Source organism: Sprattus sprattus (genome assembly GCF_963457725.1).
Source record: "Sprattus sprattus genome assembly, chromosome: 17".
Taxonomy (NCBI): domain Eukaryota; kingdom Metazoa; phylum Chordata; class Actinopteri; order Clupeiformes; family Clupeidae; genus Sprattus; species Sprattus sprattus.
Window position 1 is genome coordinate 27,365,919 of NC_137915.1, and position 27,790 is coordinate 27,393,708.

Genomic DNA, 27,790 nt, shown 5'->3' on the forward strand with positions numbered 1-27,790 from the left:
AATAAACCCTATAAGCATAGTAGATCCCTGCCTTCTATCTATATGTGTCTATTGCTTCTTTCAGAGCATAAACACATAGGTCAGGACTATGCTTGGGCTTAAAGCCAAACTGATTGTCAGTGGTGGTTATGAATTCACCAAACCATATAATACAAATTTAATTGAATCTAACATTTTATGAAACTGACCGATATCATGGAAGTCAGCTGATGGTTAAAAGGTAAAGTCTGTGATTCTGTTGAAAGGTACCTGATATTTTAAAGGTAAAGTCTGGTAAAGGTGGTGATGGTTTAAAGGTAGTCTGTGATTCTGGTGAAAGCTGGTGATGGTTTAAAGGTAAAGTACTGGGATCATTTGGATTAAGGATTCAACCTTAACTCTACACAACTCTGGTTTTAGAGTACTGACATGATTTTGATTAAGGAGTCCAACCTTAAAAATGGCTAACTGACAGGTAAATTCACTGACCAGTGAATTTAGTTTTAAATCATAGATTTCTTGCACAATACGATGAATATCCTTTTTAATGGTGCTTCTCTGTGGAACAGAACAGCAGGTGTATACAGATAATTATACACTCTCGACTCAAGTTAATGAGGCCTTTTTATTTATAGTTCCCTATCCCTACTCGCTAACAAGTATTGAACTTACTACACCCCCAAAACAAGGGAAATTGGCTGTTTGGTCGTGTGGAGTGCCCTGTGGTCACTCAGATCAGTGTTTTGCCCTGTGGTCAGATCAGTGTTGTGCCCTGTGGTCAGATCAGTGTTGTGCCCTGTGTTCAGATCAGTGTTTTGCCCTGTGGTCAGATCAGTGTTTTGCCCTGTGGTCAGATCAGTGTTTTGCCCTCCTGTGGTCAGATTAGTGTTTTGCCCTCCTGTGGTCAGATTAGTGTTTTGCCCTGTGGTCAGATCAGTGTTTTGCCCTCCTGTGGTCAGATTAGTGTTTTGCCCTGTGGTCAGATCAGTGTTTTGCCCTCCTGTGGTCAGATCAGTGTTTTGTCGTGTGGTCAGATCAGTGTTTTGCCCTCCTGTGGTCAGATCAGTGTTTTGTCGTGTGGAGTGTTGTGTGGCCAGATCAGTGTTGTGACATGTGGTCAGATCAGTGTTTTGCCCTGTGGTCAAATCAGTGTTTTGTCGTGTGGTCAGATCATTGCTGAAGGTAATGAATACTGTTGTTGCTAAATGTGAGTCAAACGTAGACGTGAGTTGCACATTTTAGGACATAACCACAGTATGCTAAACTATCACTCTACATGTCCTAAGGTGAAGACAGAGGAGATCAAGGTGATCTTTTTATTACAGATGAAATGCCAAAGTGTTGTTGATCAAGTTCAAGTAAAGAAAATAAGTTGCTAATGAAAAGAAAAAAACAACAACAATGTTAATATTTGACCCCATTTTTTCAGGAGTCAGTTAATGTTGGTAACTTGTTATAAAGAAAGATAGCTAACACACACACACACTCCGAGGAATGGACACTCACTGGCACAGCACCCTTCTTATGTCTAAATAGTGTATATAATGTCCAAAGTTCTCTTTACAAACCTATTCAAAGTGCCTACTGCTACTGTTTCTTTCACACCGTACTGAAACCAGAAGTGCTGTTCATTGTAGCGCGGACCTTAAATGCCGTGAAGAATTTATGCTTGCACATGTGCCGCTCATCTATGTTTGGCTCACATTGGGCATGACAACTACTTCTCTACCATTTAACAGCTTTTGGGGGCAGAAATGTAAATACATTTTGTGGCACTAGTAAGAATGTGAATAAATCTAATTAAATGAATGCATTACCTTATATATTAAAAATAACAAATATACAAAAATAATAAAATCAACTCAAAATCAAATCAACAGAATTTAATGAACACAGACAAAAAAAACATGTCCTAAAATGATAAATGCAACTCAAATAACTTTACAGAAGGCCATCACTCCCTTCCCATCAACTCCAGCGCAGTCCTAATCCAGCATCAGGGACGTATGCAAGCGTGGGATGAGTCTTTGGGACACACAAGAAAAGGTTGTCTTGTTGTGTTTGTATTGAACTCATGGGACGTATATATCAGAGAGTCTTCTTGAATCCAGATTCCACTACAGTCTTTTGGGTCTCGTACATCTTTCCTATGGTCACCTGCAAAGACATGGGCAGAAGGTGGTATATACTGTGTAGGCTAAGACACTTGAATTTATAGTAAATGGACTGCATTTATATAGCGCTTGTCTACTCATAAAGCACTCAAAGCTTTTCACATTAATGCCTCAGACATCTACCCATTCATAGCTAATTGGAACAAATGTTTTTACAAAAGAAAGACCTTAATCTTGGGAACATATTTATTTTTCATTAGGTCATATATTTCAGCGCAGAATTATTTGTCATTTACTTCAGATTGTGCACTTGTGACAATTTGTGACAACCCATTCCTTGAAATAAGGGTAAGTAATAATAGGTAAGTGGTCACATTGGATTATAAAACAAATATTAACACCCAATTGTGTATGCAGATTTTTTCTTAAGTGAACATAAAAGTAACCAACCATTTCTTAAAAATATGGCAAATCACATCTCTCAGTCAAAATACTACTGACATATCATAGGCCAAATGTTATACATAATTAAATATAAATACAAAACGTTATAACAGTTGCCTCCCACAAACGTAATAACAGTTGCCTACCACAAACGTAATATATCATTTTTGTTACAAACAGGAAGAAAGTTATTGAAATGCCCTGTATTGTTATTCCTAGGCATTTTCTTCTTATTCTTGTTACCTTTTTCTGCGATTAATTCAGCTCGAACCGCTTAACTTAGAAACTTCGTTCAAATTTTGTCGCGTAGGTCTTGTAAAGGACACTTATGCTATGTATTTTTCACTTTTCAAAACTTTATATTTTTTAAGTTATTAAAGAAAAACGAATCTAAATGTTCCCATTGACTTACATTGGGCCATTATGACATCATAATAGGGTAATTAAACTGGCTTGCACCTGTGCTTCACTGACACCTGCGGCAAGCCACCAAGGGTCCTCTTCTCTCTGTACCTCTCCATTCAACTGTATAACTAGGAATATTAATAGACACCTTCCATACTCTACTTTTTTTCTCTCTCTCCTTCTTTCTCTCTATCACTCTCACTCTACTTTCTCTCACACTCCATCTCTCTGCTTCGCTCTTTTTTTCTCCTTCTTTCAATATTTTCACTCTCTCTTTACTGTCTTTATCCAGAGCCACTCTTGTTCACTCTTCTTTCCTTACTTTGTTTCTTCCTCTCTTCTTTCCTTTCTTCTGTCCTTCTTTCTACTCTTCTTTACTTTCTTCTTTTCTTCTTCTTTCTTTTCTTCTTTCCTTCTTCAGCTCTTCTTCCCTTCTTCCACTCTTCTTCTCTTTCTTCACTCTTCTTTCCTTCTTCCATTTGTCTTTCCTTCTTCCACTCTTCTTTCCTTCTTCCACTCTTCTTTCCTTTCTTCTTTCCTTCTTCCACTCTAATTTCCTTTCTTCACTCTTCTTTCCTTTCTTCTTCCCTTCTTCCACTCTTCTTTCTTTCTTCCACTCTTCTTTTCTTTCTTCTTTCCTTCTTCCACTCTTCTTTCCTTTCTTCCTTCCTTCTTTCACTTTTCTTTTCTTTTATTCGTTCTTTCTTAACTTTTGCATTTCATGCACTGGTATTTCCTTCAGGAAATGCATTTTCTAGTTTAATTTGTAATGAAGAATAGTTGCAACTCGGGTGAATCCTTCTCCCATAAGAATGTATAACATTTACATTACAGCAGAAGTTGAAGTTTATCAACTTGTCAACAACTTTCCTAACACAGCCAAACATCAAGCAAGTGCCACCCAAGACAGAGCAGGACAGCTAATAAGTTATTACTGACTTATCCAACAGAGAGAAGGCCACTGACAAGCATCATGTTCCATAATACTACAGAATGGGAATAAACAGAAAGAAATCTATGGAAAATTCATCCATGCCAACAGCAGAATAACAGACCCAAAGTATTCAAACTATTGGTAAGGAATCTATGATTCCATACCAATAGTGCACTAACTATAGTTCTGGTTCAGTAGCTGAAGTCGGTGCTCGGTGGTCTTGGTCAATGCAAGAGGTAGCCATACAAACTATGTGGATTTGATATGTTTGATTCTAGCAGCTAAACCTAGCTCTGTTGAAATTTGCTGACTTTGTTTATGACAAACTAGCGAGTCCACAACTTTCCTAACACAGCCAGACATCAGGCAAGTGCAACACAAGACAGAGCAAGAGAGTTAACAAGTTATTACTGACTAGTCCAACAGAAAGAAGGCCAGCTCGGCATCTTACATGATTGGTTACTTGTACGGTCTCTTGCTCGGTTACTCTCTCTTTTTTTCTTCCTATCCTCCAACAATGTCTTCCTCGGTTTCTTCGTCTCCTCTGCCATTATGTCCATACAGAGAATATTGCGCTAGCTTCCTCTTAAAGCTAGTGCATGGGTCTAGTTGTTGTTACTTGAGGTGGTGCCATAAAGCATTATGTAGTTCTTGCGAAGGGTCTCGTGCCCTGTACCCCAAAGTTACATGTGCAATACCAGACGTGCTGTGGCAGTGGCACAGACGTCATTCTCTGTATGTTATTTCAAGGTCAAATTTTTGCATAATGTTACTTTAATTCTTATTTCTTTAACTCATTTACTTTTATTTTTTTGCTTATCAATCATGTCTTTTTTATATAAGGTTGCTATTTTCTCACTTATTTGCTTCACTTTTATTCCTTTTATGTTTTTTTTATTCCTTTTATATTCCTTTATTCATGCATCTGTTTATATTGTCAATTTATATACCTTGACCAAAAAGCACTATTATTCTGTATTGTTCTACTCCTGTAAAAATAAAATGTGTTGCTTAAGTGCAGTGACTTGACTTTTAGGTAGTTAGCTTGCTAGATTTAGACCAAAACTCTTTACTGCTGCTCAGGGCTGGACTGGCAATCTGGCATACCGGGCGTTTTCCCGGTGGGCCGAGGTGCAATATGGGCCGAGAGTCCCGAATTTATAATTTATTTTTTTTAATTAAAAAAAAAAAAAAAAAATCACATATAATGGTCTGACCGGCTGGCCCACGAAAGTAGTTCATGAGCGGCCCTTTTGACACTGGGCTGGCCCAATCACATCCCCTGGGCTGACCCAACACCAACCCCTTTTGGTTTGGACCTGCCTACATAATGCATTAGGACGGGAAACAAACTCAGAGTGGCCCATGGCCTTGACATGCTTGACAAGCGCATGCTAGTCTGCGGCCCATTGGCTGTCTTCTTTAGTGACAAGGGGCTCGTCCAATCATATCAACAAACATCTTCTACCTTTGGCTTGGGCGGTGCACAGAAACGCACGTTTCGTTAGAATCCTCCAGTCCAAAATGGAGAGAAAGCGAAAAGAGGGTGCGGAGAAACTGCGAGATAAGAAGAGGCTTGCTTTTCAAGCCTACACTGCCAAATGTGCCAAAATATCGGAAATGTTTGCCACGGCAGGGCCATCATCAGGTACCGTGGATGAAAGTGATACTGGTGGCGACAGCCAGGGAGATACGATACAACGACCTACGGTAAGCTTTTCATCATGAATTAAAACGTCTCTAAAATATGTTTGACTCAGGACCTATGTTCTATGGCCAAGTTCGTTTGCATTGTAAATACAAGACAAGTCTGTAGCTGTTGCTAGCCCTCAGCCTACTCTACTCTGAAACAGCCAGCCGTTAGCCTACACTCTATGTTGTGTGTTTGAGTGGTGGGCTAGCCCCTTAGCCTATTGGTGCGCGGTGCCATGTCAATGTTCCGAAAGCCCAGTATTCCCAAACCCTGGTATTCCGAAAATATGCCAATTTGTCCAGATAGCGAATTATGATAGCCCGTTATACGCTCCAGTTTGCCCCCCGAAGTTCAGGGGCGTGGTACAAACGTTAGTGCCACCTCATCAAGCGCGTTTCCTACAGGAGGAAATAGACTCCCTTCTAGGAAAGGGAGCAATACAGTCTGTACCTCTCGTAGACGAGAACAGGGGGTTCTTCAGTCGCTATTTTCTGGTTCCAAAAAAGGACGGAAAATATCGACCGATCTTAAACCTCCGTATTCTGAACAAAGCTTTAAAGTGTATGATGTATATTGTATTGTATTGAATTTAGATTAATTAAGACCACCACCTTAACACACAAACTCTTGTTGAACTCATAAAGTAGTAGGTTCAGTGACGTGCGGTGAGACAGCTGTCTTCTGTAGCTTCTGCGAGCCCATGAATCAATGTTTCGTTGGAATCACGATGTAACGTTGTTGTAGCGGGAATACAGCAATGCTATTTTCTAATTGGCAGGGCATATGATTCTAGACTTCGCTGAAGCGACTGAAACGGTGAATTTTGATCACATTCAGCGAAAGTTAACAGGTAAAACGGGAGAAAAATAGGGCGTCTTTGGGCCGTCCTGCCTAAAAGTAGGGCGTCCCATTTCTTCTTATTTTTTTTGTAGACTATAGGGCAGACGCCCTGCTAGCTAAAAGCCTGGTTGGTGTGTAGACATTCGAGAGACCAAAGGGTGTGTTATCGAATTAAGTGGGCCGGTCTGGTTCAAAATGCCCGGGCCGATTTTTTTGTCCCAGTCCAGCCCTGCTGCTGCTTTAAAGTTGAAGAAGATTTTGATCAATAAAAGTGATCCCGATCTACCTGTAGAAACACTGAGCCTCACTGAACCCACCGCCACCATATAGCCGTACACTTACTGTACCCCATACCCTATGCTAGCATTTCTATGCAATATATATTATTGCCACCAACGACATTCCTACTCTCCTTACCCCTGTAACAGTAACCCTATGCGCATAGACCCACTAAGCTGTTTTTGTATATCTCATGTATATACAACCTGCTGTCTGTATATATATTATGTTCATCTACCAAATGCATGCTGTGTACAACACTTTCCCTTCCCCTTTTGCCACACAACCCTCCTCCGATCCCCCCCTTTCTATCTCCACCCGGCCGACCTCAAGCAGATGGGTCCCCCCTTATGTGCCGTGTTTCTGCTTAAGGTTCCTTCCTGACTTACAGTAAGTCTTTCCTTGCCTCTGCTGCCATTGTGCTTGCACTTAGGGAGTCTGGGCTCTGTAAAGCGCCTTGAGAAAATTGTATTGTTATGGCGCTATATAAATACAATTGAATTGAATTGATCCAAACTAATCATGTTATGTTCTAATCATGTTATGCTCCGATACTGTTGCTAACCACAGTACAAATCAATTCAAAAATTTTAATTCAAAATAAAAATTAGAGCATGCGATGGATCTGTGCAAGAAAGGTTTTCATAGTACCTGCCTCTGGATGAGGGCCAAGCTGTCCCAGGCCTGGCTTAGTAACCTCTGAAGCTTTTGGGGGTCTTCAACATTCTTGTTCTCCTTAAAGGCATCCTTCACCCTACGCAGTGCATATGTTCTACCAAATACATATACACATGTAACAATACATACAATATTAAAAACAAATATCTAGATATAGGCATGATTTGCGATGAGTCTACCAGCCAACTATCTAACTTTAGCATGTTATCAAGCTAGCTACCCTGGTCTTTGTTGTCAAGATAATGCAGCATGGGGGTGCTTTTTCACTGAAGTGGAGATGTTCTAAGAGTCTAAGGCCCCCTTTACACGGAGTCTAGATTCACTGAACCGATTCATTTTCACACAAATCGAATCTTTTAATTGCGTAAGGATGGAGCCTGATAACGAGAGATTTGCGTAAAGACTAACACACCCGTTTGGGATGAATTGACTGTAGTACATACCCCACGCCTGTTGGTGGCGCTTAAGCGCTGCTACAGACAACTGAAAAAACGTGAAAAAACTTAGAAGAAGACAGGAGGACACGGGTGAGCAGCCAGTAGACAAGCTACAATTAGCAACGTTAAGCCTAACCGCATAGCCTACATTTAATCTGCACAGTAATACATTATGGTGGTTAATACAATCGGTGGTCAGAGCAGACTAAAGGTTATGCGAAAATACATTTTATTTTCTATTGATAATAAAGAGTTTGGAACAGTGCAACATGACATGTCTGTGAGTTGTTTAAATGCCTTTGCTTTATTGAGAGGCTGAGCTTGAGCATTTCCCATGAGGCTTTGCTCCGACCATTCTACATTAATATATGAAGAAAAAAGCAAAGTAAATCGCTGGCCAATTTATATTTGTGGTCATGAAAGTTATGTAACGTCTGAATAAAAAGAATTAGATCAAGATAGGAGGCTAAACAAAAATCAGTAGGCTGGATTAATGAGAGTGAATTCGAGACCCACCACGAGTGAGATGTAGAGGGAGAACAAGTGTTATACAGTGCCCTCCACAAATATTGGCACCCCTAGTGAATATGAGCTAAACAGGCTATAAAAAAATATGTCTTTGCTGTTAATCCTCTTGGTGTTTCACTCAAAATATTCACAAAAATCTTACCCTTTCATTGAAGTTAAATTATTGAAAGAAAAAAAAACATAGACATTAAATAAATATTTTTCCCCAAAACATGTGTGCCACAATTATTGGCACCCCTTAATGTAACGTTTTGTGCAGCCTCCATTTGCCAAGATAATAGCTCTGAGTCTCTCCTATAATGCGTGATGAGGTTATTGGACACATGGCACGGGATCTGAGACCATAAATAAATATTTTTCCCCAAAACATGTGTGCCACAATTATTGGCACCCCTAGAAAAATCTTTAATTAAAATCTAACTGAAGTATATTTCCAGTCATATTTTACATTTTTAAGTTCACCTGTTTGATAAGGAACTCTTATGAGGTCAACCAAGACTTCCAGTTCCACTGGCTTACAAATATGAGGTGACACAGGCCAAATTCCATTAGTCATTCATCACTATGGGAAAGTCCCAAATAACACAGTGATGATGTGCGACGAAAAGTTGTTGAGTTGCACAAATCAAGAAATGGACACAAGAAAATCTCTAAACAGTTGAAAATACCCATTTCCACTATCATGGAAATAATTAAGGAGTTTAAAGCGACAGGAGGTGTTAAGAATCAGCCTGGAAGAGGACGTGTCTTTACATTGACCCCACGCACCGTGAGGGGGATGGTAGTACTGGCAAAATAATCTCCAAGGATCACAGCTGGAGAATTGTTGAGGTTAGTTGAGTCTTGGGGTCAGAAAGTCTCCAAAACTACCATCAGACGCCACCTACATCACCACAAGTTGTTTTGGAGGGTTGCCAGAAAAAAGAATCTGCTGTCAATCAACAACAAACTAAAGCGCCTACAGTTTGCCAAATGTAAGTCAGATTTTCAATGGGACCGAGTTATATGGTCAGATGAGACCAAATTAAAGCTTTTTGGCAACAAACATCAAAGGTGGGTTTGGCGTAGACAGAAAGATAGCCATATAGAATAGCACCCCATACCCAATGTGGAGTATGGTGGCGGATCTTTGATGTTGTGGGGCTGTTTTTCTTCCAAAGGCCCTGGACATCTTGTTAAGATACATGGTATCATGGACTCCATCAAATACCAGCAGATATTAAATGAAAACCTAACAGCCCCCTCCAGGAAGTCTTAAATTGGGCCGTGGTTGGACCGTCCATCAGGACAATGGGCCTCATTCTCGACAGCAGTTGGGAAGACTTTCCGAAGGATTTCAGAAGGAACTCCACTTCGGAAACATTTATGAAAACATTTGCATTCTCGTTATTTTTTTCTTCTGTGCTTTCTTCTGAACTTCAGACAACTTTCAGAACTCGAAATAGCAGTCGTAACTCTACCGGAATCTTCTCAAATGGGATTCCACGGGCCATCTTGTGGTTATTTGAGGAATTGCGTTGAGGAATGACATTTGAAAAAACTCCGTATTACAGTAAAAGGGTTAACGGGCGAATTTGTGAGAACCCGTTGGTGATTGCGTTCACGTCAACTCTACAGACATCCTCGGATTAAAATAATTATGATAATAATTAATACGAGAATATTTGTATCATTAACAATTACGTTTCACATTTATAGTCATAATTATACGAGGTAGTGTTTATTGTTACACTAGGTCTATATGGCTCGTAGCTTGACTGTTCTCTCCCTTGTACGTCACTTTGGACAAAGGCCGCGTCTGCTAAGAGACTGATCGTGAATGACATGAACACTGCAAATGTAAGTGAATAAATAAACACTAAGCTCAATCTCTAAGAACTAAGGAATGAATTTATTGCAATTTATACTACTACTGATGACCAGTCTTCACCCCTATGGTGGCCTTTTCAAACGGCGGGACGGACTACAATTTATACTCTTACTTGGGACCGGTCTTCACACCTATGGTGCCTATTTTTCGATTAAAAAAAAATAAAGTGACTACTTAAATGTGTTTTACGGACTTCGGACGTTCAATGTTATACAATATCTCCACCTTATTAATGAACACCTGTTACGAGGTGGATTCGGGAGATTGCGACAGCACACGTTTCTAAAATTGCGTCTCCTAATAAGGAGCTGGCAGGGCGTGTATGTATGCAAATCCACTTTCACGAGAACGCGCATCAATCTAAGAAGCTAATCGGAAGGAACCCAGCTGAGAAGACTTCGGCTGCTTATGAACACATTTTCAAGCGTGCGGGAATGCAGCGGAAGCGTTTCTCTTACGTTGTTTTTGCGAAGTCGTGTAAGAAACATTTCTGAAGAATTACAGAAAAAGGTCGAGAATGAGGCCCAATGGGCCTCATTCTCGACAGCAGTTGGGAAGACTTTCCGAAGGATTTCAGAAGGAACTCCACTTCGGAAACATTTATGAAAACATTTGCATTCTCGTTATTTTTTTCTTCTGTGCTTTCTTCTGAACTTCAGACAACTTTCAGAACTCGAAATAGCAGTCGTAACTCTACCGGAATCTTCTCAAATGGGATTACACGGGCCATCTTGTGGTTATTTGAGGAATCGCGTTGAGGAATGACATTTGAAAAAACTCCGTATTACAGTAAAAGGGTTAACGGTTGAATTTGTGAGAACCCGTTGGTGATTGCCTTCACGTCAGCTCTACAGACATCCTCGGATTAAAATAATTATGATAATAATAAATACGAGAATATTTGTATCATTAACAATTACGTTTCACATTTATAGTCATAATTATACGAGGTAGTGTTTATTGTTACACTAGGTCTATATGGCTCGTAGCTTGACTGTTCTCTCCCTTGTACGTCACTTTGGACAAAGGCCGCGTCTGCTAAGAGAATGACATGAACACTGCAAATGTAAGTGAATAAATAAATAAACACTAAACTCAATCTTTAAAATTAAGGCAAGAATTTATTGCAATTTATACTACTACTGGTGGCCAGTCTTCACCCCTATGGTGGCCATTTCGAACAGTAGGACGGACTACAATTTATACTCGTACTTGGGACCGGTCTTCACACCCATGGTGTCTATTTTTCGATACAAAAAAAAAAAAGTGACTACTTAAATGTGTTTTACGGACTTCGGACGTTCAACGTTATACAATATCTCCACCTTATTAATGAACACCTGTTACGAGGTGGATTCGGGAGATTGCGACAGCAAACGTTTCTAAAATTGCGTCTCCTAATAAGGAGCTGGCAGGGCGTGTATGTATGCAAATCCACTTTCACGAGAACGCGCATCAATCTAAGAAACTAATCGGAAGGAACCCAGCTGAGAAGACTTCGGCTGCTTATGAACACATTTTCAAGCGTGCGGGAATGCAGCGGAAGCGTTTCTCTTACGTTGTTTTTGCGAAGTCGTGTAAGAAACATTTCTGAAGAATTACTGAAAAAGGTCGAGAATGAGGCCTAATGATTCTAGGCACACCTCAAAATCAACACAAAAATGGTTCACCGACCACAGAATAAAGGTTTTGCCATGGCCATCACAGTCCCCTGACCTAAACCCCATAGAAAATCTGTGGGATGATCTGTAGCCAAGTCTACAAACGTTGAGCTCAGATTCTGAAGGATCTGAAGAGATACTGCATGTAGGAATGGTCTCAGATCCCGTGCCATGTGTCCACTAACCTCATCACGCATTATAGGAGAAGACTCAGAGCTATTATCTTGGCAAATGGAGGCTGCACAAAACATTACATTAAGGGGTGCCAATAATTGTGGCACACATGTTTTGGGGAAAAATATTTATTTAATGTCAATGTTTTTTTTTCTTTTAATAATTTTACTTCAATGAAAAGGTAAGATTTTTGTGTATATTTCGAGTGAAAGACTGAGAGGATAAACAGCAAAGACATATTTTTTATAGCCTGTTTAGCTCATATTCACTAGGGGTGCGAATATTTGTGGAGGGCACTGTATTTATTGGTTGAAAGTCGCAAAGCGATCACGTGGGGCAATGACGTCATCAGGTTGCGTGAATCCGTGCAGACGAACACCAGCCCCCGTACCGATTCAAATCTACTCACTTTCTACCCCCGATTCGGGATTGTTGCGGATACCGTGTGCGGATAGAGAGTGTTCGTCTAAATGATAGGGCTATCTGTATTAGCTATCTGTTTGACAAACTAGGCTTCATGTATCTGTATTATGGACAGATCGGACGCAAACAAACTAGACTTTGTATAAACAGCACTTAAAACAGGCCCTCCAAGATCTCACAAGGGTTTGTTTTAATTGTCAATTTTACAAGGGTTTGTTTTAATTGTTGAGGTCAAAAGTTACTGATGTAGGAATTTAGCACAAATTGCTGTTAATTTCAGTTTAGTGAAATCAAACGCAAATAATGGTGAAATTCCATGACTTAGTGTTTTTATATGCGGAAATATTGCAACCTATTATTGCGGGAACTCCTTAAATTTACATTTTCATTGGCTTATCCTTTGATTTTGCGTCATTGGCTAATTCCTGCTACCTAATTACCGTTTTGTTTAATCATAATTATAGGTTCTTTACACACAGCACAGGCCAGATACTGGTCATGCCATTATGGATGAAAATGTACAGAGTAGGGATTCCGAAACGGACGCATTGATCGCAATTTGGAGAGATGAAAATATCCTGGGCAAACTTGACAGAACAACATACATTTACAAGCTAAATAAATACAAGCTGCATAGCATTGTTCATTGTTCATGACATAAAGCATGATAAGCATGTATAGTTTACTTTTTTATATGCAGAATATATTATTATACTATTTTAAGCCCACCTGCTCTCATTAAGCCCACTTGGCTGTGTTTCAATGGAGATGTTCTCCCATTAAGCCCACTTGGCTGTGTTTCAATGGAGATTTTCTCCCTTTTGACTTTTGAACCATTTTCTTGCCTAACTTTGACCTCACCTAATCACTGAAATTGACTCATTTATTAACCTTAGAATATTACTATTGAACCAGGAAACTGTCTTTCTTTCAGTCATTAGGTCTTTTGATATGTAGATAAAAACAACTGCACTTTCAACCAGCTGTCTTGACCAGAAATTTTGGCCAGTTGTAAATGCCAACAGTACAATGTAGGATAGAGATACAGACAAAATGGCAACACATATTGAAAGATGAAGTATTGAAGATACATTTCCATTCTAATTTTGATTTTGTTCATGAATAGTTTTTTGGCTACATTCCCAAGAAGAGGAGTTGTAAGTTTAGCTTTTTCTGTGTTGAAAAGGCTGATCACGCATAATCACACCTATTTCAAATGCCATTTGCAGGCCAGAGGAAAGGAGTAGAGACAAAATGAAAATAGCTATTGAGAGCTAAGAGATTGCATATTTCAATAGAACAAGTTTGGATTGTTAGTACTTTTTAATATATATTTGTATTTATCAACAAATCATGAAGTGGGCTTATTTGGAACACCCATGGGCTTAAAGGGTACATAAAGTACCCATTAAGCCCATGCCAGACTTTTGACATATTTTGACAAATTAAACAATATAAACATTGAAAATTGGTATAAATTAATTACTGACACTTCAAATGAGACATTAGACTATCATTTGAACTAAAATGTTCAAACTTAAATTTGGGTGGTATATATTATTAATGTCTGAAAAGCAGATTTGGTGGGCTTAATAGGTACGTTTACCCTACATCAGGACAGAAAACCTCACGCCACAAAACCAGCTTCTTCCTGGCTGCAGTTGGCCTTATTAACAAGGCCCGGGACCCCCACCTGACTTGGACTCTTATCCCCCCGCCCCCACACCTCAGGTCTACTTTTACTTTTGCACTCCTTCCCTGCATTTTGCATTTTACGCTCTACTTTACTTTTTTATATACATTTTTTATATATTTATATCCTATATAATGTGTTTTATCTGAAGTACTTCTTATATGTGTAGTACTTAGTGTGTTTTTATGTTTTATGTTATGTGTAGTACTTATTGTGTTTGTATGTTTTATGTTCACTGTATGCACCTATACACCAGAGCAAATACCAGGTAGGTGTAAACCTGCTTGGCAATAAATACTATTCTGATTCTGATTCTGTTTGTTTAAATTATTTTAGCCAACCCTTAGCCTCCCTACAGTTCTATCATTAATTATGTAAGAGGGAATGTGGTAACACCATGATTAAATTATTTTATTACACGGGTAGATGGAATTATAACACGGGTAGATGGAATCCACCATTCTGAGAGTTAGTTCCGGGGTGTGCTATATTCAACGGTATAGTAACTGTACGACCTGTTTTCATCTACCTGAGCGTTCCATATCAGTGCGCACTCAAAAGGAAATATCTATCCAAGATGGCGGCGTGTTGTGGCTAATGTAGTGGGGAATGTTTCATGTGAATTAAGCTATCTATACGACTTTTTATATGTCTAAATTGACTCGGTTAGTTGTTTCTGTGCTACGCAAATGTTGCAGAGTATTGAAAGTCTTTACTGAAAGTCTCGAATATTATTTGTAGGTGACTTTTAGCGCTTAGACCAAAAACCCATTGAAACACACGTAGCTTTTGTGCTAGGTCTAACAGACGTGAAGTTTCCAATGCTATTTGTCTGTTGCATAGCAACAGCCACACAAAGGGGGACTATTTTCTCTTGGCTACAGAAATGCGATACACAACGTTTGGTGTCTACAACTTTTTTTGTGCTGAAAGGCAGCTTACTGTTTACTTTAATTGTACTTAATATTTATAAAGTCGCTGGCAACCGTGTTATAAAAGCAATAAGGTACTAGAGTCAGTACGGTATCGTCAATAATGTACTTGTTCGAGGGTTTGCCTAACAACTCCCTCGAACAAGTACATTATTGACGATACCGTACTGCCTCTCGAACCTTATTGCTTAAGTATGCTAAAGTACTTATTTACATTGAAACAATACATGTTCTACTGATTCAAGTGTTCCACCATAGACATACCATAGGGTAGCCCATCTAGAGCAAACCGATACATTGGCATGCTGATAGTATCAGCTGATATAAGCTAATTGAAGCTGAATCAGTATCTGTGTTTATAACAGCCAATATTTGATAATTTTACAAGTCATCTTGTCTTGTAATGCCATTGTTTTGATAATACTTGTAGAAGTCTTAGTTGCTTGAGTTAAAAATACAACTATCTTAGGCTTGGATATGATCTTCCTCCAAATTGTGAATTACTTAGGCCTACAGTGTATTTAGGTGGCTAGTATGTATGCTGCACTGAAATGTTTTTAGGTTGCTAGTGTGTATGCTGCACTGATATGTTTTTAGGTGGCTAGTGTGTGCTGCACTGATATGCTTTTAGGTTTCTAGTGTGTATGCTGCACTGATATGTCATTAGAGACACTACACTATGAACAATATCTCCTAATCTTCCTTCCTTCTCTCTCTCCATCATAGTGTGTTGTGTGAGCTTCAGTCTGTTGCATACGAGTACGTAAAGGTAAACAGACACCCTGCCCATCAGACCGGGATTACATCGAGCCCTTTGCTAACTTCAGAGTGTTATAACATAGCTCTAAGGGGGTTCAGGCACTGGGCTCTGTAAAGCGCCTTGAGACAATTGTGTTGTTTTGGTACTAAATAAATCAAATTAATTTGAATATTTGAATTAAATAGAATAGTCACTTTGAATGCCTTTGTTTGCAAAGGCATTCATCCCACCTACTGTATTCTTTAATACAAATGTGGAAAGACAATGTGGGTGTGACATGGCTTGCGGAATGTACAGCGGTAGTGGACCAGTAGACTATATAAATACCATAGAACTGGGCTTCAAGATCCACTAGCTTTGTATTTCTATACTTCGACGATGAAAGAAAAACATAATACAGATGACAAAGATCCGATTGATTTGGTGTTGCCGATTCGCCGAATAGTACAGCGAATCTTCGGACAATTCGTCATCACTACGTAGTGGGTGCATACAGGGTAGGTGGAAACGATGGTGTGTTTATCACTCATTCACATGACCACATCATCAAAATAAATGTGAAGATGGTACCAAAATCTGACATGGTTGGATCTATGGAAAGCAAACTGTTTGACATCCTAATCCAGCTTGTATTTATGAGTCCATGGCAAATAACATGACCCCTAAAGGCTCACACAAGCCAGTCTGTATACGCAAAACACACAACTACAGTGAGGGAAGAGGTTTGGCAACAAAAATACCTGACTATGGAAATGACTAATCAGAGGTCTGTAACTTCAGCAATAACGGTCAACTGCATGTGACAGATTATGTGAAAATTATAATATGATCACCCTACATAATCATTTACAGACAGATCGGTGACCAGAGTAGGATGACGTTCATTTATTGGTGTAACCTATCTGAGAATGGTACTTATATTAGACCTAACGTTACCTGTAGTTATATGCTGAAAATTTCTCACTCTCTCGTAGAAGCATTCGATACAGTGACAGCACCTGAACTTTCCCGAAGGCTGCCATCTTGCGCGAAATAATGCACCACAGCGCCTCAGCGCCCTTCGCATAGCAGGACCCCAAAGTGGATGGAGGCGCCTGTAAAAAAAAAAAAAAAAAAAGTTTTGCCTTATGTTCTTTATATGGCAATCTGCTGTCATTATGACACGGAATTTTACGAATAACTGTGCATTATTATGTTGCAAACTCTCACGACGTCCCAGGTAAATTGCGTGTCAGTTCCAAAAGGCATCTGGCAAATATTCAGACCGCTATGGCTCACATTCGACTGTGAACAAGAGGTAAGTGCTACCATGGGGTTGCTGTTCGATTGGCGTAATGGCTTTCAAACACGAGATATTATATTATCTGTGTCACAAGTCTCTGCGCTCATTAATCTCTGTATTCTGCTTTCCAAGAGCACTTGAGCACTTGTTAATTTTGAACCGAAATGACCCAAGTAATGGCCAGCTAGTTAGCCTGGTAGGCTAGGTCCCAATTCCCAGCTACATTAAAAGGTGTTAATTGATTCCTACATTCAGAGTGCACCCCTGCCTGAATTCTGTCAGGGTTGTTTAATGTGTATAAAGCGCTGTAACATAATCTGCGACTGTTTACGATCACTTCGAACCCAAGACTGTCTTTAACTGATGAGCAGATTTTGATAAATTCAACTTAACTCCAGGCATTGCAGCAATTGGTTTTTCTATGCAGGCTAGCCAGGGAAACTTTAAAATAACCTGAAACGATGTGTCAGAGTTAAATTCGCATGAATGATACCGAGTTACCTAGCGTTACAGTGTCCTCAATGTAACCTTAATATAGGAAAAGGTAGAAACACAGCCTGTGCAACTTCGTTAGCCCCCTTACTGCCTACATTAAAGCCCGATTACGCGAGAATTGGTATACTAAACTCACTGAAAGTTGTGAAGCATAGCTGTCCTAAATACAAATCAGGCTTCTAGACCCCTAATAGACAGTGATACACGTGTATTTGTTGACAAGCTGAAGGATATGGAACCAGAAAAGATGATGGCAAAAGTCAAAGAAGCATGTAGACTGACTTCCTCTTAAAGCTAGCAGATGCGTGGAGTTGTTGTTGCGTGAGGTGGTGCCATCAAGCATTAAGTAGTTCTCGCAAGAGGTCTCACGCCCTGTCTACCAAAGTTACATTGTGCTATAACAGGCGTGCTGTGACAGTGGCACAGATAAGTCAGTGTAACACAATTTTTTTTTAGGTACAATTGTTACATAATGTTGCTTTAAGATGGCTCCATAAAGTTTTAGTAAGATTGCTAGGTTAACTGGCCTTAACGTTGTGCCATGAATCGTTGCTCTGTTTTAGTCATTAGCCCCTTATACATGTGTCAATGTGATCCGATCACATCGCGTCTGTTCCGATAGAAACTCGCGATACGGTTACAATTGCCTCATGTAGCACTGGCCTAGATGTGATCTGATCGTTTTTCCGCCGATGTCTGAGCCTTTCGAGAGAGGTGGTTTACACCGATCGTTCAGCTCAGAAAAGGGCGTGTCAAATCAGGCCGATGTGCCATGGGGGAGGCGGTGACAGGAGGCTAGAAAGTTCTTGCCTGTTCTTGAAAGGAGACTGATCCAATAGGCTAGTAGGCCTACAATTTTTTATCATTGTAATAAAACACAATTTGGTACACCATTTTAATATGGTAATATAGCCTACTGTTTTTTGCAAAATGAAAGAAAGCATATAAGGAAACGCAGACTCGAGCCTATTAATTCCAAAATTTCACCACATTGTAGGCTATATACTGTAACAACCCCAACACTTGCCTGCTTCCCTTGCAAATCAAAGTTTTCCGACTATTTTTCTTACCGTTTTTCTAAGCTGTTGATGTTAGCTAGAAGTTTAACTTGATCTGAACATCTCGCGCTGCCAATGCCCAATGTCACTTCTGAGTCAAATCACTCCATCATCTCTTTGAAATTCCTTATTCCACGAGTGGTAGGCTACAATGACTCAGGCAGTTTTATCTAGGAGACGTTAAGGCTTCTTCCAATACTGACAGCTGACTCATAGCTTGCAGGTTTGCGGAGCTGCAAGGAGACGCGACATTTGAGGGATCGTCACTTAATTGAAACCTTTTTTGCATCCGTTAGTGTGTGTGTGTGTGTGTGTGTGTGTGTGTGTGTGTGTGTGTGTGTGTGTGTGTGTGTGTGTGTGTGTGTGTGTGTGTGTGTGTGTGTGTGTGTGTGTGTGTGTGTGTGAGTGAGTGAGTGATAGAGACAGAGAGGACTCAGTAAAACATCGGAAAACACTGTGTATCGTAAGCCTTAAGCTATCAATCACCCCCACAATGAAATATGCCATTACAGTCGCGACAAACTTCTTGGCATTGTGGTGCGCCCAAAACGCAAGCTATAAACGTAGCCATCCTAATGTAACCAAAATATACCTCTGCTGATATGCCTAACCTTTGTTTTATTTAGAATTGGTCTTAGCACTATGCAGGAATAAAATAGCATCTACAGTGTCAGGATTCAAGCGAGAGCGCCTGGCTTCTATAACGCGCCCTGCTGCACTGAAGGAGCGCTCACTCGCAGCACTTGTTGCTGGAACGCATAGAATTCGTTTTGCAAGGTGCTGTAGTCGTGGGAACGACTGGCCTTGTTTCTCCCAAAAGGAAAGTAGATTTTCCTCTGCTGATCCTGCGTCTATATGGAAGTTTGTAGAGAGATTGCGGGGGAGTAAAATGCTCCGCTGCCGAAGTAAATTACATGTTTTTAACTTCGGGGTTAATTCCCTTTCCTTTACGTCTGCTGCTGGCTAGTAAATACAGACAGCCGGAAAGGTTAAGAAACGGAATAATAGCGACACATTACACACGCTATGCTTTAATAAAACCCATGTTACTCACATACTGGTTAACACTGTTTGTTACAGCACAGAAATGTTTGCCCCTACATCCAAACTATGCGTCACCGTTGTCCCTTCCTGTATGTGCTCCAGCCGCACCATTTTACTTGCAATGTGAATAATTTAATTTAAATATGCTTATTGGCATTTGTTGCACCTTAATCATTTTCTACAAACATGATATGCTATGTATGGTGTAGTAGACTGAGACTCTATTCACTACTGCACAAAAACTAGACACGTTTGCAAAACTAGACGTTTGCAATGAAGTAGGTAAAACAACTTTCGCCAATATCTCCGTAAGGGAGATGGGTTATGTGATCAAATTTCCTGGGATCAAAGAAGACGTTAGTATTCATGTGCAAACTAAAAATCACGTCTCAGGATTGCTGCGCATGCGGGTGTATCAACTGTACCCATGTCTCAACTGTACTAATACCACTGTCATATAATTATGAGTTCAGTAAAAGACGGAGCAAACACAGTTTTCTACCGTTGTTGAAACACAATCACGCGTAGACTAGTTTTCTTTCCGTCTGACTGAGAGTGGTTATCCAAAGAAATATTAAGAACTATATGCTGATAGAAAGAAGGGAACTTTAAGCCACTACACTGCCTGTGCACGATGCGGATCCACGTTGATGTTATTAGTAGACAAACCAGGTGGGAGCACATCTCCGTCGTCTTTGCGCATGCCCGAGGCAAGGTAACCGGATCACATTTTGCACATGTAGACACGTAACGACAAGAGCCGATTCCCTTGAAAATGTTCACACCTGCACACGAATACGATACGATAAACTGATCGGATCACACTGACACATGTATATGGGCCTACTGAGTGTTTCTCGAAGAATCCTTAACAACTGCGTTTTAAGGCTGCTACGTCATCGAATCCTGCGGAGGGTCTAGGATCCTTCAAATTTTTCCAAGGACAGAATCCTTCCTTTTTCAAGGATGCAGTTGTATTATCCTCTGCGTTCTTAAAGCACCCACAGTTCTATGCGCACATACCAGAGCCTTAGTGGTTGGAATTTGAAGGTGGGACCTTTTCAATAACGCACAACTGTACACTTGCTAGGCTGGTGTTTGTTCTCTGAATGCTAGGAAGGAGTCTTGTTTAGTCATCAACTATACTAGAAATCTGTGCTGACAGTCAAAAAACAGACACAAGTCTATCTCTGTAGGGATTCTTACCATGTTGTCAGACCCTTATAATCACATTGTCAGCATGTCAGTGGCGAAAACAGACAGTTTACTTTGACGGATACATTCCCCATGGGATTACATTGTAAAGTGTTGTTATGTGTTCTAAATTAATACTGGACTGATTTTGATTGTTTTTGTCGCTAGTAAAAGTTCAGTTCAGTAAAGGTTTCTCTTTACGTTTTCATTTCAGCAGGATTGTCTATGGTACCCTAAGGTCTGTGTGTATATGATATAAACCAAGGCTGCCTTTGCATAGTTATGCATTCTTTGAATCTCTGAAGGACAGATGTCAGGCGCTGTCCTTGTTCCTAAGCCCTTTGCTAGTCCCCTTCCTATTTCATACACCCCTGACCTTGAACATCCTTTGCTGTGAACACAATGCTGTCAGACGCCACCATTAGTCTAGTCACAGTAGATTAATTTACACCTGAGGTTAATCCCTGTCATATAGACTTTCTGTCCTTGGAAGGGTCTCTTACATATGAATCATGTGTATCATTGATATTAATGTATGTAATGTGTATGCAAATGTCTGTTTAAAAAAGCAGGAGTGTGACAAGAGCGTGAGGCCATGGCTTATTTAGTTGTTCATTATAGGTTCACTATTCAGAGTTTCCCGACAGGGTTTACCTAAGGAGGAAATGAAGGAGGAAAGTAAAATACCTTTTAAAATAACTTTTTTTAAATAGGCTTATTTTTATTCCAGTTCATGAATATATTTTACACTGTTCAGTAACATTATGGGCCTTATTCTTCCATTAACGCATAAGTGCTTTTTTACGGGCCCCCAAGTACACGGATTTGAGATATGCGTAGTTTCCAATAAGTGTTGAGCATGCATTGAAGCATTTCACTGGGGTTCTCAAGTGGGCATCGTTACTCGTCAGTGTTCAGTTGAATTAGGCCCAACAGTGGTGTCTGGCATCTCACACCCACCTCCCCACATCCCCCTCCATACTCACGATGGGTCAGGACATCTGTCAATGCCAGAGACCAAAACAGATACACATCAAGATGCACCTTGAGCATTACTGAGAGACGTGCCTACAACAAGCATGACAGAATGCCAGTCCAGCTTGGTTCTTCAGCTATAGATAGGCCTATTTGGTGTTGGCTCAGAGTATGCCATCATCAGCCATACGTATGCCCTTTACATGGCCCTTAGTATTGCCTCTTCAGCTATACCCATGCCCTGTATGGCAAAGTATGCCAACTTGCAGAACATCTTGCGACAATAGGTTTCTTCACGTAATACAGGTTAATTGACATGTATTTCTGCAGCCTTGTGGTTACTACTCGGGTGTGGTCTATACATGCTAATCCTTTTCTTTTGCCTGGCAGTGAGTGAGTTACGCGCACAGTAACTAGAATGAGTCTCTCTCCCTCTTTCACATACAAATCCCATTAATGAATTAGGTAAAAACAACATGGGATGGAACTCATTTTCATTCCCACTCATTATTCCATAATGATAAAGAAACTGGTGAGCGTATTCCCACCTACTCTAGCCTATCTAACGGGATACGCTCTAGCTACGGAGCTCTAACATCTCCAAGGTCTCATGCCAGTTAACTATGAACTATCCTTGCTATCTCTAGCTTAGGGAACCATCTTAGTAGTTGCTAGCGTGCGTAATATGATCTCATTTTGATATGAACTACTGTTAAAATGAAGCTGCACAGGCACCCAGAGGGTTTCTACCTATCGTAGCTTTTTAACTATCCTAGCTTTCTTGAGCATAAGGAACCATCTTCACAGTTGGCAGCTCCTAGCGTGTGTTATGAACTCACGTTCATGTGTGAAAAATGTGTGAAGTCTTGTGAAAAGCTGCACAGGCACCTTGAGGGCTTCTACCTTGTCCTATTATAATTTTGTGAGAGTGTAACCGGACAAGAGACCAAAGAAGTAACCGTTGCAAATCAGATTCAGAGCTGGCCTTCTTTCTGTTGGAAAGTTGTTGACTCGCTAGTTTTCATCATAAACATCCCTGCCAATGTTACTTATGAAAGAATTCGACATAGGCTGTAAGTCTAGGTTTTTCCAGATGCCCAAAGTCATCAGGCTGTCCTATCTCAGGCTGGCATCCAAATAAATTCATCTCACATCAAAAAGTTTGATCAGTCTTCCTCAATCTCACGGCAATAGTTTGCAACCTTGAAACCCTAACTCAGCTAGCTTGTAATAAATTACCCTGTCCAATGTATTTTAAGTATGACACCAAGAGTTTGTTTTTTTATTCTCTAAAGCGTGTCTCCCTCTTCTCAACATTATGTCGTCCTAGCTTTGCTTGAGATTAGGGATGCACCGATACCGATACCAGTATCGGGTATCGGGTCGATACTTCGTTAAAATACTCGTACTCGTACTCGTTTTAAATTACCTATACCAAAAACCGATACCCAGTGTTGCGTCTTAACGCGTGTGTTTTCTTCTCCTCTACTGTCTATGCCTGCCAGGTGTGAGAGCGCCGAGTTGCATAGAGGCCGAGAGCGGTATTGCAGACAGATAAGTTGAGGTTGAACTTGCAGTTTAAATCAATTCAATAACAGCTTGGATACGATGTGTGGAGGTGGCTTGCGTAAGCTAACGGTTTCGCTAGAGATTTTAAACTTAACACGTACGACCTCCAGTAAAGGTAAGTGCTATCTTCGGCTATTTTATGTTTTGCAGTTAACTTAGAACTGCTGTTGCATAGGCAAAGTGTAGGGGCTAGCCTACTGTCTTTAGCGACGCTGCGCCTAAAACATATTATTGCCATTTGCTATGGTTGATTGACGGGGACGGGAATGTATTTGTTTTCTCCTCTTTTACCCGGACGCATTTAGGTCTCGAAAGGAGGACATGTGAGGGTAAAAGAGGACGTCTGCCTTGTCTTGTGTTTCAGGAATCTTGTTGACTTGCTAGTGTGTCATAAACACCCGCTAGCAAGTAGCCGCTAGCAAGACAACCCGTTAGCGATGTTAGCAAGGTTGTTTTAACACTCTTGGACATTGATGCTAGTATAAGTTTTTTTTTCTTCGTTTTTCCGCCTGATGCTAATATTAAGTGCTCTTGCATTAACTTATTTGCAATGTTATTGTGATAGCTATGTTGGCTAGGTTGCAAACAACTTCCCTAACACAGTCAAACATCAGCAAGTGTCAATTTGGGTGCAAGAACGTAGCCCAGTTCATTGTCAACATTAAACTCTAGTAAGAAATCACTATACCGTTGTGCTGCCTTAACGGCGATTTGGACTCATTTTAAGATAAATTATGACAGGAGTAAGGCACAGTGTAAGATCTGCACTGTTACAGTGTCGAGGGGCGGAAAGGAAAGTACTTCGTTTGACACAAGCAATTTCATTAAACATCTGAAGACGCACCATAGTGCTAAGCACACAAAGTTCACTCATGCCATTGGCGCAAGAGACCAAAGCAACCAATCTTTACTGACGTCTTTCAAAAGAAAAAAACGCGCACGCACACATACAGAGAGAGAGAGAGAAGGGGAGGGAGAGAGTTGTTGATCCTTTTGTAACTGAACTGTGCTCATGTTCTTATTCAGGATAGTTCTGTTCACTTTTTGTTAAGCAGACGGTGTTGTTAACTATGCAGCAAATTAAATTGCCATCTGTCTATATTTACATTTTGTCTAATGTGATGATATTGACTCTCTTTTTTTTTGTTTAAACCAGAAAGCTCTGTTTATTTTTGGCTTGGGATAGCCTTCTGTTAATGTTGTACTATAGGCTTGACATAACCTGCAGAGGATAAAATAAAATCTTTCATGGAAACCAAATCTTGGAAGTATCGGTATCGGTACTCGGTATCGGCAAGTACACAAATAAAAATACTCGTATCGGTTTGTAAAAAAGTGGTATCGGTGCATCCCTACTTGAGATGCCACCCTTTACAACTGTCACCTAACCCAAACCCTATATGTTATAACCTCTGGTCCTGTTCAATGATATCCCTATGCCGTAATGTGCCCTGTGCAGGTTGAGCCACTTCTCATGGATTCCACTTCTTCCTGTTTCAACAGTTGGAGCAGTGTTCCTGACTGCTGGGTCCTTATATTGTGACAAAGTCCTCTCCAGGCTTGTGTTGGCACATTTGAGCTCCTCCACCAAGCTGCTCATTGGTAATTTCTTTTCCATACAATTCTACTTCTACTGTACTTGGACAACTGTCATGATTCTCTGAAATAACAACTTCATACACAGTCAAAGATCACCTTGGCCAACCAAGTTGCCAGCACCACAATTTAAATTTACCAGGCAAGAAGGTCTTATCAGTGGTATTGATAGCCTTAACAAGGAATTCTCTGCAACTTCCTCTGTCACTCAACATAGATCTGTACCACCTGCCTAAGATCCTCACTGGTTTCTCTACAATAGAATTAATCACCTCACCTCATCAATATAACAATCTGTTCTACTAGTTTTCCCTTGCTGACAGATACACAAATACTTTTGGTAGAAGGTTTCAGTTTCATCCTTGCACAATCCAGATTATCACTCAACTTGGTGACTGAAGCAGTTGTTGTAAGCGTTCCTCATGTATCTGATTGCTAGTATGTACCCGCTGAAGATCCTCCTCCAGGTCCTTACTTTCCGCTCTCAAACCTTCCATTTTCTCTTGAGTGAATAACAACTTTACAAACTTAAATGGATCTACTTCTCTTGAGTGAATTAAGACTTCACAAACTTAAATGGATCCTTGTTGAACGCTGTCCTAGCTTTTTTCTGTGTTCTTCGTTCTTTGTCTGTGGAGCTCCGCCCTCTTTAGCGTAGCCAGTCTACTCTTCACCTAAGCCTGCAGTACACTAATGACTTCTGTACAGTACACTGAGACATTCCTTTCTGTTCATCATCACCTCCTTTCCATTGCATTTTCAACTGCCTCTCTTAAATCAACCTTTCTATTTCAACCGGTCGTCTTGTCTGGCTCGACCTTGCTTTTCCTTCCTAAATTTCTGACAAACTTCATATCTTTCCATGCCATAATAACCTTATTCATGTGATCAAATGTACTCTACGCTGTACCCCTAAAATTCCTTTTAAATCTTCATTGATACACCTCCACTTCTTGACTTCAGAAGCCACTGGCCATCTCACCTTTGGTTTCTATACTTTTCCTCCTAGTATTCTTGATTTGTCACACACACACACACACACACACACACACACACACACACACACACACACACACATAGCTTAAGCAGGGGTACTTCTACTCAAACACACACACACACACACACAGCTGTAGCAGGGGTACTTCTATCCTGTGTTATTTGGTGCTCAACCTGCCACTGGACTTCAACTGACTGCCTTGAGCTGCTTCATTCCCTGGTGGATCCTCCAGCCGTCCAATTCAGTTTTCTTCCTCCATCTACATATACTAATCTGAAGAGCTTCATTGTTAGCTGTAAATGCTTTGATATCTTTTAAAGCCTTTTACTGCTTTGTGGACATCAAATAGCTCATCATCCTCTGGAATTGTCAATTCTTAATGTCAATAAGGCCTGGCAAATTAAAGTTCAATTAAAAGTAACAATGCATAAACATTTGAAGTAGTTATTATTTTTAAATGTCTATATGCTGCAGGGATTGTTATTATTGCTTTAATTGTTAAAAAAACACTTGCGTAACTCTAAGTTTAAAAACACCCATGAACACAAATGTAAGTCATGAATGTGCAAGTCATTTGAGCAGTGACTCAGTCTATTTTGTTACCCATAATAAACTTTATCTCCACCTCATTCATTTTTCACAGTATGGATTCCATTCCATTCAGTTATTACTGTGTTTTAATATTTTATCTAGGTGCCTTTGAATGCATTTGAATGAAAAACTGTGTTGTATTTCTAAATTGTCAGCCATTGGTTTGTAGACTACCTGCTTTCAATGCAATTTGGTATTTAAGTTTATTTGGGACGTAACTCAGCTACCAAAAGTTTGCATTGAATTAGTATGGAATTCTTAAAAAGAAATCCAGAGGAATACTAATCTGCTATTAAATTTGATATTTAAAATGCTTAAGATGTGAATGATTTTACCCTGAAATTGATTTATTGACACAAGTGACGTTGAGATTACCTTTGCTGGAGATTGTTATGGTAACAACATTTGAACATTTTGACACATTTCAACTGCTGCCCCTGCCGCTGCATGTTTCACATCATAAACAGCAGAGGGCAGCAGTATACATGCTTTAGCAACAACTGAAAAAAACACAACTTCAGATTTAACATAGGTCCCAACCTGGGAACATAAACGATTAAAGAAAAAGTATTGATTATTACAACAATAATAACACCAATAATAATAAAAAAGCACCAAGGGCCTAGTGTTGTGGGTTCATGGCCATGCTTAACTGAGCTCAGTGAACTAACACACATCAAACACATTCAAACAGTGTATTTGCACTGGTTATAGGGTTTGGTCAAACTGTCTTAATCCAGAGTCAGAGTTTGTTGTTATCTGTTTTCATGGCAGTTCCCCAAAATGGCCTCCATTTGATCTCTGTTCATCCTCTACGTTTTTGATCTGATGCAGTGGCTGAAAGATGTACTGACGGTTGCCAAAGAGGCAAGTTAGCTCTCTGTAGGCTAAATGTATCTTCTCTAATATACTGTCAGCGGAATAGCTTAGTTCTGGGCGAAGGGCATTGTTTATCACATTGAATAAGTAGTAATATAATAGTCAAGCAAACACAAATAACAATACAAAATACAAATTACAATTCGTCACATTTTGTAAGACCCTTTGGACAAAGGTGTCTGCCTAAAATACCGAGCCGTGCCCTCCAATGTATTGTTATGTAAGAATGTTCTGAAAAAAATGGTTTGGACTACACATGTTGTTGT

The 27,790-nt window shown here is 40.0% G+C and overlaps 2 protein-coding genes across 3 annotated transcripts in view; one reads left to right on the forward strand and one right to left on the reverse strand.

Moving 5' to 3' along the window:
* Positions 1-1,281: 1,281 nt before the first annotated feature.
* On the reverse strand, positions 1,282-16,878 carry lyrm4b (LYR motif containing 4). Its single transcript, XM_080854909.1, has 3 exons — positions 16,781-16,878; positions 7,340-7,460; positions 1,282-2,136 (listed from the first exon to the last, which is right to left on the reverse strand). The coding sequence occupies exons 1-3, from the start codon at positions 16,864-16,866 to the stop codon at positions 2,068-2,070; spliced, it is 276 nt and encodes a 91-aa protein (XP_080711035.1). The 5' UTR covers positions 16,867-16,878; the 3' UTR covers positions 1,282-2,067.
* Positions 16,879-17,125: 247 nt separating this feature from the next.
* Positions 17,126-27,790, forward strand: part of fars2 (phenylalanyl-tRNA synthetase 2, mitochondrial) — a 45,053-nt gene continuing 34,388 nt past the window's right edge. For both annotated transcript variants that reach the window (XM_080855629.1, XM_080855630.1), the window contains exons 1-2: positions 17,126-17,141; positions 24,965-25,063. The gene's annotated coding sequence lies outside the window, so the exon portion shown is untranslated. The remainder of the gene's footprint in view (positions 17,142-24,964; positions 25,064-27,790) is intronic.